Source organism: Oncorhynchus kisutch, linkage group LG4, assembly GCF_002021735.2.
Source record: "Oncorhynchus kisutch isolate 150728-3 linkage group LG4, Okis_V2, whole genome shotgun sequence".
In the NCBI taxonomy this organism is placed as follows: domain Eukaryota; kingdom Metazoa; phylum Chordata; class Actinopteri; order Salmoniformes; family Salmonidae; genus Oncorhynchus; species Oncorhynchus kisutch.
Window position 1 is genome coordinate 12377743 of NC_034177.2, and position 19102 is coordinate 12396844.

At 43.4% G+C, this 19102-nt stretch overlaps 1 protein-coding gene across 5 annotated transcripts in view; it reads right to left on the minus strand.

The window, feature by feature from the left end:
- The window catches only part of LOC109889050 (choline transporter-like protein 5-B), an 81343-nt gene that overhangs the window by 14398 nt on the left and 47843 nt on the right, over positions 1-19102 (minus strand). For all 5 annotated transcript variants that reach the window (XR_004209647.1, XM_031822444.1, XM_020480203.2 and 2 more), the window contains exons 4-11: positions 18543-18627; positions 17535-17619; positions 17271-17399; positions 16602-16662; positions 16295-16418; positions 2700-2783; positions 2484-2596; positions 2039-2176 (exon numbers count right to left, since the gene is read on the minus strand). Coding sequence is in view for 4 of the 5 variants with exons in the window: in XM_031822444.1 (XP_031678304.1) it covers positions 2039-2176; positions 2484-2596; positions 2700-2783; positions 16295-16418; positions 16602-16662; positions 17271-17399; positions 17535-17619; positions 18543-18627 (819 nt within the window). In the remaining variant the exon portion in view is untranslated. The remainder of the gene's footprint in view (positions 1-2038; positions 2177-2483; positions 2597-2699; positions 2784-16294; positions 16419-16601; positions 16663-17270; positions 17400-17534; positions 17620-18542; positions 18628-19102) is intronic.

The window sequence follows — 19102 nt, forward strand, 5'->3', positions numbered from 1 at the left end:
GGCTGAGCTCTTTAATCACCACTTCATTAAGTCAGGATTCCTATTTGACTCAGCCATGCCTCCTTGCCCGTCCAACATTTCCACATCTCCCACCCCTTCTAATGCAACCATCCCCGATGCTCCTCCCTCTTTTTCACCTGCCCTGATACAAAGTTTCTCCCATCAGGCAGTCACTGAGTCCGAGGTGCTAAAGGAGCTCTTTAAACTTGACCCCCCAAAAACATCTGGGTCATCGCCAAGCCTATCTTAAACCTTTTTAACCTGTCTCTCTTTTCTGGGGAGGTTCCCATTGCTTGGAAGGCAGCCACAGTTCGTCCTTTATCTAAAGGGGGATATCAAGCTGATCCTAACTGTTATAGGTCTATTTCTATTTTGCCTTGTTTATCAAAAGTGTTGGAAAAACTTGCCAATAGTCAACTGACTGGCTTTCTTGGGTATGCAATCTGGTTTCCGCTCAGGTTATGGATGTGTCACTGCAACCTTAAAGGTCCTCGATTATGTCACCATTACCCTTGATTCTAAGCAATATTCTGCTGCTATTTTTATTGACTTGGCCAAATCTTTTGATACGGTAGACCATTCCATTCTTGTGGGCCGGCTAAGGAGTACTGGTGTCTCTGAGGGCTCTTTGGCCTAGTTTGCTAACTACCTCTCAGAGTGCAGTGTATAAAGTCAGAAAATCTGCTGTCTCAGCCACTGCCTGTCACCAGGGGTGTACCCCAATGCTCGATCCTAGGCCCCACACTCTTCTCAATTTACTTCCACATGATACCTCAGGCAGCAGGAAGCTCTCTCATTCATTTATATGCAGATGATACAGTCTTATAATCAGCTGGCCCCTCCCCGGATTTTGTGTTAAATGTTCTACAACAAAGCTTTCTTAGTGTCCCACAAGGTTTCTCTACCCTTAACTTTGTTCTGGACACCTCCAAAACAAAGGTCTTGTGGTTTGGTAAGAAGAATTCCCCTCTTCCCACAGGTGTTATTACTACCTCTGAAGGTTTAGAGCTTCAGGTAGTCACCTCATACAAGTACTTGGGAGTATGGCTAGATGGTGCACTGTCCTTCTCTCAGCACATATCAAAGCTGCAGCCTAAAGTTACATCTAGACTTGGGTTCCTCTATTGTAATGGCTCCTCTTTCACCCCAGCTGCCAAACTAACTCTGATTCAGATTACCATCCTACCCATGCTAGATTACGGAGACATCATTTATAGACCGGCAGGTAAGGGTGCTCTCGAGCGGCTAGATGTTCTTTACCATTCTGCCATCAGATTTGTCACCAATGCTCCTTATAGCACACATCACTGCACTCTATACTCCTCTGTAAACTGGTCATCTCTGTATACCCGTCGCAAGACCCACTGGTTGATGCTTCTATATAAAACCCTCTTAGGCCTCACTCCCCCACATTCTGAGGTATCTACTGCAGCCCTCATCCTCCACATACAACACCCGTTCTGCCAGTCACATTCTGTTAAAGGTCCCCAAAGCACACACATTCCTGGGTCGCTCCGCTTTTCAGTTCGCTGCAGCTAGCGACTGGAATGAGCTGCAACAAACACACAATCTGGACAGTTTTATCGCAATCTCTTCATTCAAAGACTCTTACTGACAGTTGTGGCTGCTTATTGTGATGTATTGTTGTCTCTACCTTCTTGCCCTTTGTGCTGTTGTCTGTGCCCAATAACATGTTTGAACCATGTTTTGTGCTGCTACCATGTTGTGTTGCTACCATGTTGTTGTTGTGTTTTGTTGCTACTATGCTGTGTTGTCATGTGTTGCTGCATTGATATGTTGTTGTCTTAGGTCTCTCTTTATGTAGCATTGTTGTCTCTCTTGCTGTGATGTGTGTTTTGTCCTATATTTATGTTTTATGTTTAATCCCCCCCCGTCCCCGCAGGAGGCCTTTTGCCTTTTGGTAGGCCATCATTGTAAATAAGAATTTGTTCTTAACTGACTTGCCTAGTTAAATAAAGGTTAAATAAAATAAATAAATAGTATCCCCCTGTGCTTAAATAGAGGGATGGTCACTCACTCAAGATGAGCCAGGTTTGACTGAGCTGCAGGTAAACCCTGAAGTCCGTCTGAAAGCCGATGTCAGAGATGGTAACATCACCATCACTGTGTGGCTTCCCTCTCAGTGTACTGAACTCCCAGTAGCAGTGCCAGATCCCTGAGAGAGAGAGAGAGAGAGATATGAGAAGTTATCTGCTACATTTGGTTTTCCATGACAACAGGTGTTGGTTTGCCATGACAGCAGGTGTTGGTTTGCCATGACAAGAGAGGTGTTGGTGACAGTTGGATGTTAGAAGATGTGGACACTGTCTCCCACAAATCTATATACAGTAGCGGTATGTTACCTTAAATACAGTATGGGCTAGTGGAGTGTGGGTACTGTACTCAGACTAAAGACGGCATTAGTCTCTTTTACTGAGGCTAAAGTTGATTAGTGGCAGAGTGTACTGTATTGTATTACTAACCATAGCCCACCACAGCGATGACTCCAAAGATGATGAGCCACAGGAGAACTCCGGCTGTGAACCGTAGCAGCAGGATAAAAGCCAGGCTGACCACCATGGTTATCACCAGACCTCTAGACACACACACACACACACACACACACCTTTATGTCAGAGTGAAAAACACAGTAAAACACACATATGGCACTCACAGACGCACAGAGACGCAGGTCTTACAGTAAGATCCAGTACCAGGAGCTGGCGTAATCCTCAAATATCTTCATGCCAACCTCCTTGGCATCTAGCAGACTGGTAATGCCACTGAGAGAGGAAGAGGGGGAGTGGGATAGACAAATATAGTAGGGTGGGAGAATTGTGGAAAGAAAAAAGGTAGATCGAGAGGGAGATGAAGGGAGAAAGAGAGGGAGGGAGAAAGAGAGAGAGTGAGAACATGTCCACAGAGAGAGAAACAGACTTATACTGACCTGTGTTGTATAACAGTGACTCACTCATTCACACAGCAGGTCATGACACATTGCAGTTTATGAAGGGATTGTACAACCCTGGGAGACTGCACAGGTTAAGGGCAGGCCTCCCTTATAAATGTCACAAGTCAACATCGGGGTTATCAAAGTGGAAGCAGTGATGCTGTCTATGACTCTGAAGGAGCAGGTTACAACTCTACAGCAGTTACCAATTAATTGTCTGATTAGACAAAGAAATGACAAAGAAATGATTATTAATTATTCCTGAATCTCTTTCCGTAAAAACTACATTTGAGCTTTATTTAACTAGGCAAGTCAGTTAAGAACAAATTCTTATTTTCAATGACAGCCTAGGAACAGTGGGTTAACTGCCTGTTCAGGGGCAGAACGGCAGATTTGTACCTTGTCAGCTTGGGGGTTTGAACGTGGAACCTTCCGGTTACTAGTCCAACGCTCTAACCACTAGGCTACCCTGCCGCCCCATTACATGTACAAGCAGGGTATGGTAACGGTTCAATGTACAAGCTGGAGAAAGAGGTGATAGCAAAAACCACCTAGAATACTTTGATCAGAAATCCACTGTAACTACAGAGATTCTGTCAAATCATGCAAATATCTGGCTTTGTGATTCCTCATTATTGCATTGGTAAACTGGCAACGTTAACACAAGTTATATTGTTCATAATTTTGAATTGTAGATATCTGAACTAAAATGTTCCCCGATGCTTTTGCTCACTAGACTTTCAGCCTCTACAGGACTGGTGGACGACAGTAGCATGAGACTAGAACCAACCTTCCACTGAAACTGTGTAGGATGCCTCCGGAGTCAAGCACTAATCTGTTTTATGAGGACAGCTACCTCATGTCAGGAGCAAAGCTCACTCTAGGCGTTCATTTAATCTGGGCCATCGTACTTCTATAAAAATCACTATAGTATCACAAAATACAATTTACTTACGTTTTTATTTTATTTATTTTACCTTTATTTAACCAGGTAGGCAAGTTGAGAACAAGTTCTCATTTACAATTGCGACCTGGCCAAGATAAAGCAAAGCAGTTCGACAGATAAAACGACACAGAGTTACACATGGAGTAAAAACAAACATACAGTCAATAATGCAGTATAAACAAGTCTATATACAATGTGAGCAAATGAGGTGAGAAGGGAGGTAAAGGCAAAAAAGGCCATGATGGCAAAGTAAATACAATATAGCAAGTAAAATACTGGAATGGTAGTTTTGCAATGGAAGAATGTGCAAAGTAGAAATAAAAATAATGGGGTGCAAAGGAGCAAAATAAATAAATAAATTAAAATTAAATACAGTTGGGAAAGAGGTAGTTGTTTGGGCTAAATTATAGGTGGTCTATGTACAGGTGCAGTAATCTGTGAGCTGCTCTGACAGTTGGTGCTTAAAGCTAGTGAGGGAGATAAGTGTTTCCAGTTTCAGAGATTTTTGTAGTTCGTTCCAGTCATTGGCAGCAGAGAACTGGAAGGAGAGGCGGCCAAAGAAAGAATTGGTTTTGGGGGTGACTAGAGAGATATACCTGCTGGAGCGTGTGCTACAGGTGGGAGATGCTATGGTGACCAGCGAGCTGAGATAAGGGGGGACTTTACCTAGCAGGGTCTTGTAGATGACATGGAGCCAGTGGGTTTGGCGACGAGTATGAAGCGAGGGCCAGCCAACGAGAGCGTACAGGTCGCAATGGTGGGTAGTATATGGGGCTTTGGTGATAAAACGGATTGCACTGTGATAGACTGCATCCAATTTGTTGAGTAGAGTATTGGAGGCTATTTTGTAAATGACATCGCCAAAGTCGAGGATTGGTAGGATGGTCAGTTTTACAAGGGTATGTTTGGCAGCATGAGTGAAGGATGCTTTGTTGCGAAATAGGAAGCCAATTCTAGATTTAACTTTGGATTGGAGATGTTTGATATGGGTCTGGAAGGAGAGTTTACAGTCTAACCAGACACCTAAGTATTTGTAGTTGTCCACGTATTCTAAGTCAGAGCCGTCCAGAGTAGTGATGTTGGACAGGCGGGTAGGTGCAGGTAGCGATCGGTTGAAGAGCATGCATTTAGTTTTACTTGTATTTAAGAGCAATTGGAGGCCACGGAAGGAGAGTTGTATGGCATTGAAGCTTGCCTGGAGGGTTGTTAACACAGTGTCCAAAGAAGGGCCGGAAGTATACAGAATGGTGTCGTCTGCGTAGAGGTGGATCAGGGACTCACCGGCAGCAAGAGCGACCTCATTGATGTATACAGAGAAGAGAGTCGGTCCAAGAATTGAACCCTGTGGCACCCCCATAGAGATTGCCAGAGGTCCGGACAGCAGACCCTCCGATTTGACACACTGAACTCTATCAGAGAAGTAGTTGGTGAACCAGGCGAGGCAATCATTTGAGAAACCAAGAGTGTCGAGTCTGCCGATGAGGATATGGTGATTGACAGAGTCGAAAGCCTTGGCCAGATCAATGAATACGGCTGCACAGTAATGTTTCTTATCGATGGCGGTTAAGATATCGTTCAGGACCTTGAGCGTGGCTGAGGTGCACCCATGACCAGCTCTGAAACCAGATTGCATAGCAGAGAAGGTATGGTGAGATTCGAAATGGTCGGTAATCTGTTTGTTGACTTGGCTTTCGAAGACCTTAGAAAGGCACGGTAGGATAGATATAGGTCTGTAGCAGTTTGGGTCAAGAGTGTCCCCCCCTTTGAAGAGGGGGATGACTGCAGCTGCTTTCCAATCTTTGGGAATCTCAGACGACACGAAAGAGAGGTTGAACAGGCTAGTAATAGGGGTGGCAACAATTTCGGCAGATAATTTTAGAAAGAAAGGGTCCAGATTGTCTAGCCCGGCTGATTTGTAGGGGTCCAGATTTTGCAGCTCTTTCAGAACATCAGCTGAATGGATTTGGGAGAACGAGAAATGGGGAAGGCTTGGGCGAGTTGCTGTTGGGGGTGCAGTGCTGTTGTCCGGGGTAGGAGTAGCCAGGTGGAAAGCATGGCCAGCCGTAGAAAAATGCTTATTGAAATTCTCAATTATGGTGGATTTATCAGTGGTGACAGTGTTTCCTATCTTCAGTGCAGTGGGCAGCTGGGAGGAGGTGTTCTTATTCTCCATGGACTTTACAGTGTCCCAGAACTTTTTTGAGTTAGTGTTGCAGGAAGCAAATTTCTGCTTGAAAAAGCTAGCCTTGGCTTTTCTAACTGCCTGTGTATAATGGTTTCTAGCTTCCCTGAACAGCTGCATATCACGGGGGCTGTTCGATGCTAATGCAGAACGCCATAGGATGTTTTTGTGTTGGTTAAGGGCAGTCAGGTCTGGGGAGAACCAAGGGCTATATCTGTTCCTGGTTCTAAATTTCTTGAATGGGGCATGTTTATTTAAGATGGTTAGGAAGGCATTTAAAAAAAATATCCAGGCATCCTCTACTGACGGGATGAGATCAATATCCTTCCAGGATACCCCGGCCAGGTCGATTAGAAAGGCCTGCTCGCAGAAGTGTTTCAGGGAGCGTTTTACAGTGATGAGTGGAGGTCGTTTGACCGCTGACCCATTACGGATGCAGGCAATGAGGCAGTGATCGCTGAGATCTTGGTTGAAGACAGCAGAGGTGTATTTAGAGGGGAAGTTGGTTAGGATGATATCTATGAGGGTGCCTGTGTTTAAGGCTTTGGGGAGGTACCTGGTAGGTTCATTGATAATTTGTGTGAGATTGAGGGCATCAAGTTTAGATTGTAGGATGGCTGGGGTGTTAAGCATGTTCCAGTTTAGGTCGCCTAGCAGCACGAACTCTGAAGATAGATGGGGGGCAATCAGTTCACATATGGTGTCCAGAGCACAGCTGGGGGCAGAGGGTGGTCTATAGCAGGCGGCAACGGTGAGAGACTTGTTTTTAGAGAGGTGGATTTTTAAAAGTAGAAGTTCAAATTGTTTGGGTACAGACCTGGATAGTAGGACAGAACTCTGCAGGCTATCTTTGCAGTAGATTGCAACACCGCCCCCTTTGGCAGTTCTATCTTGTCTGAAAATGTTGTAGTTTGGAATTAAAATGTCTGAATTTTTGGTGGTCTTCCTAAGCCAGGATTCAGACACAGCTAGAACATCCGGGTTGGCAGAGTGTGCTAAAGCAGTGAATAGAACAAACTTAGGGAGGAGGCTTCTAATGTTAACATGCATGAAACCAAGGCTATTACGGTTACAGAAGTCGTCAAAAGAGAGCGCCTGGGGAATAGGAGTGGAGCTAGGCACTGCAGGGCCTGGATTCACCTCTACATCGCCAGAGGAACATAGGAGGAGTAGAATAAGGGTACGGCTAAAAGCTATGAGAATTGGTCGTCTAGAACGTCTGGAACATAGAGTAAAAGGAGGTTTCTGGGGGCGATAAAATAGCATCAAGGTATAATGTACAGACAAATGTATGGTAGGATGTGAATACAGTGGAGGTAAACCTAGGTATTGAGTGATGAAGAGAGAGATATTGTCTCTAGAAACATCGTTGAAACCAGGAGATGTCATTGCATGTGTGGGTGGTGGAACTAATAGGTTGGATAAGGTATAGTGAGCAGGACTAGAGGCTCTACAGTGAAATAAGCCAATAAACACTAACCAGAACAGCAATGGACAAGACATATTGACATTAAGGAGAGGCATGCTTAGTCGAGTGATCAAAAGGGTCCGGTGAGTGGAGAGGTTGGTTGGTGATTTAGACAGCTAGCCACGGCATCGGTAGCAAGCTAGCATAGGATGGAGGTCTGTTGTTAGCCACCTCTTGCGTTCCGTCAGTAGATTAGTGGGGTTCCGTGTGGTAGAGGGGATTAATCCAAATCACACAACAACAACAAAAATAAAAACAATAGATATAGTTATAGAGGCCCAAGAAGAAAACATAATAATAATAATAAAAAATAAAAAAAATTGTCCGATTGTCTATTCAGATAGCAGCCGGTAAGACAGCTAACGGTTAGCAGGCCGCAGATGGGCGTTCAGGTTACGTCGCGACGGAGGAGCCAGCCGAATAACCCCTTCGGGTAGATAACGTCGGCAGTCCAGTTGTGAAGGCCCGGTGGGGCTCCGCGAAGGCAGTAAAACGGGTCCGGATAGGTGACTGCAGCCCAGGTGTGATTGATGGAACTCAGGAGTGATTGACGGAGCTTGCTAGCTCCGGAATAATTGATGTTTGCTCCGGAATCGACGAAGGCCGATAGTCACACGGATAGCAGCTAGCTAGCTGTGAGATCCGGGTATGAATGTCCAGAGAGCAGTCGAAATCCAGGGACATGGAGAGAAAAATTGGTCCGGTATGTTCCGTTCCGAGCCGCGCTGCGCCGTACAGAACTGGCGATAGATTTTCGAGCTAAAGGATAGCTGATGACCACAAACCGTGGTTAGCTGAATACTAACGATTTGCCAGTAAAGGAGCGAACTAGCTTCTGAACTAGCTTCTGGATTAGCTTCTGGCTAGTTTCAGGCTAGCTTCTTGGAGTTTCTGGCTAGCTTCTTGGAGGATTACAGATCTGAGGTAAATAATACTTTTTTATAAATATACATTGGTGAGGCGGGTTGCAGGAGAGTGTTTTGAAGATGAGTTGATGGAAAATAAAAATTAAATGTATGTGAAAAAGTTGTAAATATATATATATATATACAGGACACGACAAGACGAGGACAAAAGACGTCTGAACTGCTATGCCACCTTGGATTACGTCATTTTGTTGTTATGAAAAAAAGAGTCCCTGATCTCCATCAGTACTAATGAAACCATTTGTTAACTTGTATTTAACCAGGGAAAAACACATCGAGACCTAGGTCTCATTTGCAAATGTGCCCTGGGAACGATACAACAAATAAAATTAGACCATTTAAAACACAAAATTAAATAAATAGAAAATATATACACAATCAAACAAAACAAACACCTTTATCACTATAAAAATCCCTCTCCTAAACTGACCCAGAGACAACAACACATCCAAACATTACTTGGAGATTATTCCACATGATAGGGACCTGGTAGGAAAAGGCAGATTCACGTGGAGTGCTGTGCTAATGTGCCTAATGCACTCCACAGACCAGAATTTAACAGATGGAGTTCAGCCAAACCTCCAGTCGAATTCAAAATAATAGATGCTATGTTGAAGTGGTTGATTGTAGGAAGTGTAATTGGCCTGAAATGCTCTGTCCTTGGACAGCTTGTTGAAGCGCTTGACATTCAGGGGGAAATATGGGAAAGGCACTGGGGTGGACAAATCACGTGGGTGAGATGAGCCCAGCCATGCCTGAGGGGTTCACCACCAGGCGAAAAGCTGAGAGATTACAAAAACGGCCCTTTAAAATTGCTGTAAAGAAAAAGAAAAAATTATGGGAAATGAAGGAGCTGTCACCCTAACAATGGTTGAGGTCATACAAAGTTCACCATTTGGGTGAGATGAAAGATAACATTACATCTGTCATAACAAAAACATCACACCAGTCAAAACAAAAACATTACACCAGTCAAAACAATGAGGATGACAGACGACTAGTCAACAATAAGGACATCAATCTGAACCCCTACAAATCAGCCGGGCTAGACAATCTGGACCCTCTCTTTCTAAAATGATCTGCCGAAATTGTTGTAACCCCTATTACTAGCCTGTTCAACCTCTCTTTCGTATCATCTGAGATTCCCAATGATTGGAACACTGTCGCGGTCATCCCCCTCTTCAAAGGGGGAGACACTCCAGACCCAAAATGCTATATACCTATATCTATCCTACCCTGCCTTTCTAAGGTCTTTGAAAGCCAAGTTGACAAACAGATTACCGACCATTTCGAATCCCACCATACCTTCTCCGCTATGCAATCTGGTTTCAGAGCTGGTCATGGGTGCACCTCAGCCACGCTCAAGGTCCTAAACTATATCATAACCGCCATCGCTAAGAGACATTACTGTGCAGCCGTATTCATCGACCTGACCAAGGCTTTTGACTCTGTCAATCACCACATACTTATCGGAAGACTCAACAGCCTTGGTTTCTCAAATGATTGCCTCGCCTGGTTCACCAACTACTACTGATCGAGTTCAGTGTGTTAAATCGGAGGTGCCACAAGGTTCAATTCTCGGGCACACTCTCTTCTCTGTATACATCAATAACGTCGCTCTTGCTGCTGGTGATTCTCTCATCCACCTCTACGCAGACGACACCATTCTGTATACTTCTGGACCTTCTTTGGACACTGTGTTAACTAACCTTCAGATGAGCTTCAATGCCATACAACTCTCCTTCCGTATCCTCCAACTGCTCTTAAATGCAAGTAAAACTAAATTATGCTATTCAATCAATCGCTGCCCGCACATGCCCGCCCGTCCAGCATCACTACTCTGGACGGTTCTGACTGTGGACAACTACAAATACCTAGGTGTCTGGTTAGACTGTAAACTCTCCTTCCAGACTCACATTAAGCATCTCCGATCCAAAATTAAATCTAGAATCGGCTTCCTATTTCGCAAACAAAGCATCCTTCACTCATGCTGCCAAACATACCCTCGTTAAACTGACCATCCACCGATCCTCGACTTTGGCGATGTCATTCACCAAAGCCCCATATACTACCCACCACTGTGACCTGTATGCTCTTGTTGGCTGGCCCTCGCTTCATACTCGTCGCCAAACCTACTGGCTCCAGGTCATCTACAAGTCTCTGCTAGGTAAAGCCCCACCTTATCTCAGCTCACTGGTCACCATAGCAGCACCCACCCGTATCATGTGCTCCAGCAGGTATATATTTCTGGTCACCCCCAAAAGCCAATTCTTCCTTTGGCCGCCTTTCCTTACAGTTCTCTGCTGCCAATGACTGGAACAAACTGCAAAAATCACTGAAGCTGGAGACTCATATCTCCCTCACTAGCTTTAAGCACCAGCTGTCAGAGCAGCTCACAGATCACTGCACCTAGACCATCTGTAAATAGCCCATCCAACTACCTCATCCCCATGGTGTATTTATCTTGCTCCTTTGCGGCCCCGTACCTCTACTTGCACATTCATCTTCTGCACATCTACCATTCCAGTGTTTAATTGCTATATTGTAATTACCTCGCCTCTATGGCCTATTTATTGCCTTTCCTCCCTTATTCTTCCTAATTTGCTCCCATTGTATATAGGCTTTTTCTGCTGTATTATTGACTGTATGTTTGTTTATTCCATGTGTAACTCTGTGTTGTTGTATGTGTCGAACTGCTTTGCTTTATCTTGGCCAGGTCGCAGTTGTAAATGAGAACTTGTTCTCAACTAGCCTACCTGGTTAAATAAAGGAGAAATATATATTTTTAAATAGAGCAGTCATAACATCAAGGCACAAGTACAGCAGACAAAGTAATTGTCACTGAGTCTGGTGGCTTGAGGCTCAGAGATAAATCTTTCTGCTTCAGAGACTGAGGGAAGGATAGGTTAGCTATCCTATAGCTCTGTCAGAAGCAAAGAAGACACTGTCAGAAACGGTCTTCAAAACAGTTTCAACTCATGACAAGGACATCAGAATACCACCATAATTTTCAGCTACGAAACAACATTTGTGTGTTCAGATTGACTTTCATAGACGTGAGGTAGGCCTAAGAGCTATATATAACTTGTGGTAATTACTGTGGTAATAACGCTAATTACTACACTAATCTGAGAGTGCTCTTTTCCAGTTTTACTAAATTAAATCTTTGCAAACATTATGATAAAAAAGAACACATTGATGAAGGAACACGATGACGAAGGAACACATTGACGAAGGAACACGATGACGAAGGAACACGTTGACGAAGGAACACGTTGACGAAGGAACACGTTGACGAAGGAACACGATGGCGAAGGAACACATTGACGAAGGAACACGTTGACGAAGGAACACGTTGACGAAGGAACACGTTGACGAAGGAACACGTTGATGAAGGAACACGATGACGAAGGAACACATTGATGAAGGAACACGATGACGAAGGAACACGTTGACGAAGGAACACATTGACGAAGGAAAACGATGACGAAGGAACACGATGACGAAGGAACACGTTGACGAAGGAACACGTTGACGAAGGAACACGTTGACAAAGGAACACGTTGACAAAGGAACACGTTGACGAAGGAACACATTGATGAAAGCCAGGTGACGTGACACTCAAGCTTTGAAAGACCAATAGTACATCAACTGTAAGCTACATTGTTACTCTTTATTAGGGCTTTGATATTGACATCATACAACATTTGGAGGTAATCTGTCCCCTTTCCTTTCCACAGCCACAGTCAAGAGAGGAGCAGCAGCAGATTACCGATGATGCACATTCAAGTGGGAAGGTTAGTTTGAAAACAGCGAACTCGGGGCTACAGAAGGTTGAAACACTGTAATTAGTTTGAGACCTTTCCAATCCTTGCTGCATGGCGATAACCTGGCTATGAAGGAAAAGCATTCAACTGGTCATCAATTTCTTGTTTCAAAGGCAAACGGGTTTAAATCATTGCAACCATGGAATTTGATGCACTAATGATGGCAACTCATTGATACAAAACTATCAAGACCCTGCATCTGTCTTAATTGCTCCTGTAATCATTCCCACCAGTTAATCTAAATTTATTGAAAGTCACTTAACTGTACTACTCTGAAGCTACAGCATACGTTGTATTTTCATGCAGACATGCATAGACGGCTTTCAATATGCATGAATGAGCCACACTCCACACGCTATTGGGCATGAGTCTCATTGCCCAGTTGTCCGACCCTGCAATAGCTGTCCAGTTGACTCTGGGTTCAAGAGTGGAATCCCTATGACCCAGGGGCGCAACTTTCACTGGGAACGGTCATGTTCCCACATTTTGAAATAGCATTTTTTTTCATCCTGGTTTTATCATTTGAATGTGATACAAAACGAGGCAAGCGTGTGCTTTAGGACCATGCAGATGCCTCCGAGCGGTCGGGTAGGCTGTTTGGAGTGTTTATCCGACTGGATTAAATAACAATAATAATAAATTATTATGTCCCCCCCACTTCTAAAACCAAAGTTGCGCCCCTGGTTTCAATGCATTCGCATTACCAAACATCAATGAAGCCTCAGTGAACAGATTTGTGCAGCGTTAATCTTTCAGGTCTGCTGGTCAAAAATATTCAACCATTTGATACCATCACCCATAACAGGTCTTCCACTTATGCAACAGTCTCCCTCAGCCTCGACAGCATTTCCACAACGGGATGTTGAGGAGAGCAGGACTTACTTGGACAGAAATTCCAACTATCAAATCAAGCTTTATATATACACAGCACATTTCAGACATGGAATGCAACACAATGTGCTTTACAGGAGAAAATAAACGAATAAATAACAATGAAAATAAAAGCAAAGCTAAAAATATTGTTTTAAGATCTCTTAAATATGTCCACAGTTTCAGCCCCCCTCAGGTTCTCTGGCAGGCTATTGAACAGGCTGGGGGCATAATAACTAAAAGCTGCCTCTTGGTCCTAGGCTTTGGGATAGTTAAAAGGCCAGTACCAGAGGACCTGAGGGAACGATTGGGTACATAACTTAAAAGCATGTCTGATATGTATTGGGGTGCAGAATCGTGAATTTACTTTAAAAAACAATCTTAAAATGAATTCTAAAACTTTCCGGGAGCCAATGCAGAGACATTGAAACAGGTGTAATGTGTTCTCTATCTTCCGCCAAAGTCGGTTCCTCTCCTTGTTCGGGCGGTGCTCAGCGGTCTTCTAGCCATCGCCGATCCACTTTTCATTTTCCATTGGTTTTGTCTTTGTTTCCTACACACCTGGTTTTCATTTCCCAATTACTGGTCATGTATTTAACCCTCTGTTTCCCCCCATGTCTTTATGTGTGATTGTTTAATGTTCACGTAGGTACGTTTCCGTCTGGTTTTGTCCGGGTGCTGGTTTTGTCCGGGTGCTGGTTTCACCCTTGTTTTGTGGCAACCGTTCGCACTTTGGTACTGTTGCTTGTGCTATTTTCTTGAGTAAGTGCGTTGTTCACTCATCTCTGCTCTCCTGTGCCTGACTTCATGCACCAGCTACACCCACCACCTGACACCGTCTGGTCTTGGTCAGAACCCATGCTGCAGCATGTTTTGCAGTTGACCAATGGCTTTCTTGTATAAACCAGACAGGAGAGCATTACAGTAATCAAGTGTGCTTGTAATAAATGCATGGATGAGTCTCTCTTTATCAGCCGGAGAGAGAAATGGCCACACCTTGGCAATGTTCCTCGGGTGGCAAAAAGCTATTTTAATCACGTTCTACTGTGCGATTCTAAATTTAGATCAGTATCTAAAACAACACCTAGGTTTTTTACCTGGTGTTTTATCTTTATTTCCCAAGGTGCTTTGGCTCCAACAATAAGAACGTTGGTCTTGTCTTGATTTAGCTGGTGGACGTTGTGAGACATATCACGTATTTAAATCACTAATACAATATAATAATTTATACATGGAGATAAAATCCTCTGATGACACAGAAATGTAAAATGGTGTATCGTCTGAGTAGCAGTGCTTTCTGATAACGCTGCCAAGGGGTTACTGAACAGCATTTTTCACTGTTATGTTCACCAATGATGACAAAAAAACTCTCGACAGGTTAAATAGGTCCTAAACCAATTTAGAACTGGACCGGAGAGGCCAACCCACCTCTCCAGTCTGTGAAGGACATCATGGTCAACAGTGTCAAATGCAGCACTTAAATCTAAGAGTAGCGAGAGCTGTTTAGCATCTGTATTGGCTCTAAGATAATTTACTACTTGAACTAAGGCTATCTCTGTGCTGTGGTGGGCACAAAACCCAGATTGGAATTTTTCAGAAATACAGTTGGCACATAAAAAAAATATTTAGCTGTTTGAACACAAATTTCTCCAGAATTTTGCTTAAGAATGTAAGGTTGGAAATTGGCCAAAAATTGCTAAGAGCTGATGAATCTAGATGACTTTTTTTCAGAAGGGGTTCCACCATAGCTGTTTGTAATGCAGTGGGGAAAATGCCTGTGAACAAGGAGTGATAACTAAAGGCTGCCTCTTCTTCAGATATGCAGTTAAAAACTGTTTTGAAGAAGATGTTGGGAATAGGATCAAGAAGGCATGTAGAAGGCTTAAGTTGTGAGATCACTTTCCTGAGCATGTCTGTGTCAACCAGGGAAAATGACTCCATATTGCCTTTACATGGTCGTCTAGGGCACATATCAAGCTTCTCATCAGGTCTTGCTTGACTGATACCCAGCCTAACGTTGGTTTTCTTCTCTCTAAAATATGCCGCAAACTCATCACATTTAGATGTGGAGGAAAATTCACATACTGTAGGTTGGCGGGGGTAGGATTACAGGCCATCAATGGTCGAAAAGAGCACTGTCAAATTATTCAGATTAATAGTGATCAAGTTTTAAAAAATGAGCCCATCTGGCATTTCTATTTGCCCTTTTATATATGCCTCATACAGTCCATTGGGAAAGTATTCAGACCCTTTGACTTTTTCCACTGTGTTACGTTATAGCCTTATTCTAAAACAGATTAAATATGTTTTATGCTCATCAATCTACACACTATATCCCATAATGTAAAAGTGAAAACAGGTTTTCAGAAATGTTTGCAAATTTATATTTAAAAAAAATCGAAATTAAATACCTTATTTACAAGTACAAGTATTCAAACCCTTTGCTATGAGACTCGAAATGGGTCAAGGGTCTGAATACTTATGTGAATGTGATATCAGTTTGAATTATTTTTAACATTTGCAAAAAAAATCTAAAAACCTGTTTTTGCTGCTTTGTCATTATGGGGTAATGTGTGTAGATGGATGAGGGGGAAAAACTATTTAATCAATTTTAGAATAAGGCTGTATCATAACAAAATGTGGAAAAAGTCAAAGAGTACTGTCACCTTTACGCGCACCTGCCACCATCGTTATGCGCACCTGCGCCTCATGACACTCCCCTGGACTCCATCACCTTCCTGATTATCTCCCCTGTATCTGTCACTCCCCTTGGTTCTTTCCTCAGGCGTTATTGACTCTGTTTCATGTCTGTACTCTTTTCCTGTTTTGTACTATGTTCTACTTATTATTACATTTGCACTCCCTGCACTTGCTTCCTGACTCCCAGCGTACATGTTACAGGTCTGAATATCTTCTGAATGCACTAAATATGTAAGTAATAAATAGAAAGTGTTATTATGTTAATTTTGTTGGTTTACTTGAATTCAATTTGCTATGAATGACATTGGCGGTAAGTTTGATATCATTTGTATGGTAGGCTATCAGTCTATAAATAGTGTTTCCACCAAACTACCTCGACAACATTTCGACTACAACAGAGGGACGTTGAGGAGAGCAGGACTTACTTGGCAGCGTCCCTGAGATCGATCACGCTCCTCGTTTTACCTAACCCATCTTTAAAGTCTGTCTTGTTGGCGACAGTTAGCGTCCCGTTCCTGGTGATAAAGTCAGGGAAGCACCTCTGAAGGACTGAAACACACAAAGAAATATTTAATGGCTAAGAATAATGTTTCTAAGTATCACTTTCCTTTCCCAACCCCTAACACATAATGCCCCCCTCCCACAGAACCTAAGTCTTAGAATAGACAGTCTGAATCTTAAGTCACCATAATGATAGTGGATGAACTGTGTGTAGAATCTAGATTCACTTACAAGGTCTGCTTGGCACTATCATAGATGGGCAGTCCTCATCTCTCAAGACATGTGCAACTGACTAAAGGGAGAAAAGAGAGGAAGAAGACGTCAAACAATGTAAATTCAGTGACGTCAAATCCTCAGAGTGTGAGTGTTTATACCAACTCATAGGTTAGGATGACTGGTAAGACATCCTATCACCATATCCTATGAGTTTGCCATTATCCAAAAGGACCATGAGGAGAGTGGGCGTGTGGAACAGAACAGAAGACTGTCATACATTAGAGGCTGGTAGGGAACCCTTCCTGAGTCATTTGTCGTTTTAGCACTCTGGTCTCGGTGCAGACTAAGCGCACACTCTTTTCCTCTCTCTCTTCCTCCCTCTCTCCCCCTTTCAGTCACTCCCTCTTAGCCACAGAACTTTTAAATCTCATTATGTTTCCTTTACATAATACATTACATAGGCCTAGTACTTATAAAGCAATATAGTGTTTTTCCGTATAATTAAATGTACAACAAGATATACTCTAATTGCAGCAACTAAATGACTAACTGATTCTAATAAGATTGCCATTTCGGAAGAGTCTTGGTCGCTACTGACTTCTAGATGGATAACCATTACAGATGACATCTGTTCAGAACACTCAAGGACTTGATAAGGTGATTGGAGGCATCAGGTCTCTGTACCTTTCTAGGATTGTCGAAGCCCGGCTTGCAGAACTGCCTGTAATACTCCCAGTAGCTGTTGTTGTACCTGTAGTTGTACTGCATGTCTAGGTATGTGGCAAATCTGTCTGGGCACTTGGAGACACAGAGCTGAGAAGAGAGAGGTAGAGACAAACATTCATCAATGCTTAACAACAGAGAACACTGACCTTGTATAATCAAGCAAGAAAAAACGAGCAGGAACAGAATAGCATGATGTGTGCCGCGTAAAGAGGGGCCTCTTACTTGGGTTGTAGGGCACTGGAGGTTAATGAGAACGGCAGGATTGGCACATTGCAATATGTTGAAGTAGAATAATATGGCTTTGTTGCTGTAACCACAGTGAAATGGAGAGAATATTCATTTGTTTTCCAACACACACAATGACAGTTTTATTAGAAAACGCTGAGAACAAATGTTGTATTGAAAATAATGGCAGATTGAGCTGCCTGTCAAACAGAGGCAAGACACAGTGTAAACACACAGGGTGCAGGGAAGCCTGTGGTGGTGGTTAATGCTACTTTAAATGCACTTTTCATACATGCCACGCAAAGCCCTATACAAACTAAAGGGGGGATTACTGTAAAGCAGGGCTCTGCAACCCTGTTCCTGGAGAGCTACCCTCCTACAGGCTTTCCCTCCATTCCTGTTCCTGGAGAGCTACCCTCCTACAGGCTTTCCCTCCATTCCTGTTCCTGGAGAGCTACCCTCCTTTACATTTAGCAGACACTCTTTTCCAGAGTGACTTACAGTAGTGAGTACATGCATTTTTGTACGTATTTTTCTTACGGGTCCCCCATGGGAATTGAACCCACAACCATGGTGTTGCAAGCACCATGCTCAACTAACTGAGCAACACGGAAGCCACACCCTTGTGTAGGTTTTCGCTCCAACCCCAGTTGTAACTAACCTGATTCACCTTCTCAATCTGCTAATTATTAGAATCCGGTGCGCTAGACTGGTTGAGTGTAAACCTACAGGACAGTAGCTCTCCAGGAACAGGGTTGGAGAGCCTTGCTGAACATAGAAGGGTAGCTTAAAATGTCTATGTTTACAGACTAATCCCAGGCTGCTTACAATCTCTTCCAAGTGCAGAATTCTTTTAGAGGATATTAATGTGAAGCCACACTTGTCCTAAGTGCAATGCAATGATATAGTACTATACCTATCCATAGTAACTATACACTATCCATTGTACTGTAGATACAATACATTTGTCTCCAAACACAGAGAGCGGTCTTTCGTTCTACTTACGCGTTGGGGGTCCCCTGCTGTCCACAGAACTGTCCGTGGCTGTCGGTGGGGTAGACCACCTTCCTGGTGTCGCCATGGATCCAGGCTGCAACCAGACAGATGGCCACATCATTAGCCTCATTCACAGACCTGTCATATGTCAATCACTCTGGACATGAATTAGTGATAGGCTCTGCCTGACTGTGTATGTATTGGAATATTCTGACAGTCTAATGCGCATGCATAAGTTGTCTTGACCTCTGAATGCTCAGCTATGAAAAGCCAACTGACATTTACTCCTGAGGTGCTGACCTGTTGCACCCCCTAGAACCACAGTGATTATTATTTGTCCCTGCTGGTCATCTATAAATGTTTGAACATCTTGAGAACGATCTGGCCTTAATGACAATGTACTCCTATATTCTCCATCCGGCACAGCCAGGAAAGGACTGATCACCCCTCAGAGCCTGGTTCCTCTCTAGGTTTCTGCCTTTCTTGGGAGTTTTTCCTAGCCACCGTGATTCTACATCTGCATTGTTGCTCTTTGGGGTTTTAGGTTTCTGTATAAGCACTTTGTGACA